Source organism: Elephantulus edwardii, unplaced genomic scaffold, assembly GCF_000299155.1.
Source record: "Elephantulus edwardii isolate Elephantulus edwardi_28Jun2011 unplaced genomic scaffold, EleEdw1.0 scaffold00306, whole genome shotgun sequence".
NCBI classification, from domain to species: domain Eukaryota; kingdom Metazoa; phylum Chordata; class Mammalia; order Macroscelidea; family Macroscelididae; genus Elephantulus; species Elephantulus edwardii.
Genome location: NW_006400056.1, coordinates 1,299,692 through 1,301,922, shown reverse-complemented (window position 1 = coordinate 1,301,922; position 2,231 = coordinate 1,299,692). Strand labels below are relative to the sequence as shown.

Here is a 2,231-nt window from a genome sequence, read left to right as displayed (position 1 = left end):
ATATGTATGTATATATACATATACATACATACATACAATATATGTATATGTATACATATGTGTATATATGTGCGTGTGTGTGTGTGTGTGTATAGCATACTATGGCATTGGTACCACGTTGGAACCAACCCTTTAATGGGTTTTCAGAGGCAGGTAATAGCACAGGAGGAGATTGTCCATCTATATAGATGTATATAATAATGAGATTGCTGAATTGAATGGCATTTTTATTTTCACCCTTATAAGGAAGCGACCTACTGTTTCCCACATTGATTGCACCATTCTGTAGTTCCACCAGCAGTGTAGGAGAGTTTCAGTCTCTTCACATCATTGCCAGCATTTGTTTTTTCTGTCTTGATAAGCTTTGCTTTTGTTGCTAAGGTCCAAGGCTAACTTTGACAATGCATGACCTCCTCATCTTAGAGCCCAAGCTTTGGCCATACTTGGTGCTCTTTGCCATTGCCTTCATGGAGTCTTGTGGGCAAAGGAAATAGGGCTTGCTCCTGCCTTCCAGGCAGACAGAAAGAGGAGAGGTAAGGATGTGGCTTCCCTGATCTTTCTTTGCAGATCACCATTTCCCCCAGTCATTACTCAGAGCAGTGCCACCTGGCGCACAGTGGGAGCAAGTACTTTGATGCAAACTGCCTCCCATCCACAATACCCGGAGACGTGGGGGAGCTGATCAACAAGGTCCACAGAGATGCCTATCTGGTTTACCTGCGGTGCTGGAAGCTCTGTGAGTGGTATGGCATCCCACTGACGGAGGACATCCTCATAAAAGGTAAGGGCCTGGGGCTGCCCTTGGGAAGCTGCCCAAGAAGGCCCCAAGCCGGTTGAGGGGACACACATTGAGGTTTGGTCTTCCAAGCCAAGCCCCTGTGGTGTGTGGGGGTACACTGGAAGGATAAGAAGGAAAACTTTCAGGAACATAAAGCTGAGAGACCTGAGTGCCCTGAGCTTTCAGGGGTCTGCATTCTGGAACCCTGAGCTCAGTAAATTGATATAGAGCAAAAAACTCTAAGGACAGGCAATTTTGTGAGGGAGCACTGCGACTGAACAAAAGCCATCCCAATTTCAAAGAGGAAAATTTGGCAGACATGACAACTGCTATGTTGTATCAAAAGAGCTCTGGTTAGGAGTTCCTCTGCCAACCCAATGACACATGGTTCAAACCCACCAGCAACTCCACAGGATAAAGATGGGCCATCTCCTGTGTGATTGTGTAACAGCTGGAAGGTCAATGACACATAGAATAACGTAAGAACATTATGCACGACTTATTTGCCAAGTCATATCAAGTATGTGACAAGTAGTCATGTACTGCTTATCATAGTTTGGTGGCTTGCATGTTACTGTCATGCTGGAAGCCATTCAACAAATATTCCAAATACCAGCAGGGTCACCCCTGGTGGACAGGTTCCAGGGGAGCTTCCTGACTAAGACAGAGAGAGAAGCGAGAATAACTATCCACTTCCAAAATAACTCTCTCACTGCCATCAAGTCAGAGCCTACTGAATGCTGACTTTCAAGTGTGTTTCCAAAGCTCTAAATCACACCAAGGAGATTATCCATCAAAGTTGGGCATAGAACCATTGGTAGAGTTGAACCAGCACAGAAGTGTGACCTGTAGGTTAACAGTGCAACTCTCTACGGACTAAGCAGCCTTGGAAAACTATGAAGAACATTGGAATATTGTCATTATAGAGCCAGAGATGAGCCTCTCATGTTGGAAGGCAACCAAGAAAGATGAGCCTCCTCAATCTATCTTAATGACATGGATGGAGTGAAGGTTTCACCCAGTGAAGGACCTTTATCTGCTAACGTGGTATGACTCATAATGAGCAGAAACAACTGCAAGCACCCGTTAATAACTACAAGTATGAATGTACAAAGTTTGACTCTAAAAAAAATGGAAATTGTAAAAAAATGAAATGGAATGCCTCCAGATTGATGCCGTGTGCATTGTTGTTAGGTGCCATCTGCTTGACTACCACTGATCGTGACCCTGTGACCAGCAGATCAGAAACTTGCCTGAACCTGCACTGTCCTCACGAACACTGTCATGCTCAAGTCCATTGTCTTAGCCACCGCATTAATCCAACTTGTTGAGAGACTTTCTCTCTTTCACTCACCCTCTACCTTTCTCAGCATGATGTCTCTTCCCAAGGACTGATTCCTTCTGAAAATAAGTGAGATGAAGTTTGGTCATCCTTGCCTCTGAAGGACTCTTG

General features: G+C 44.7%; 1 protein-coding gene across 1 annotated transcript in view; it reads left to right on the top strand.

Moving 5' to 3' along the window:
* EFCAB12 (EF-hand calcium binding domain 12) overlaps nucleotides 1–2,231 on the top strand; it is a 54,573-nt gene that overhangs the window by 34,905 nt on the left and 17,437 nt on the right. Inside the window, exon 6 of the mRNA XM_006901048.1 lies at nucleotides 568–781. Coding sequence (XP_006901110.1) covers nucleotides 568–781 — 214 coding nt within the window. The remainder of the gene's footprint in view (nucleotides 1–567; nucleotides 782–2,231) is intronic.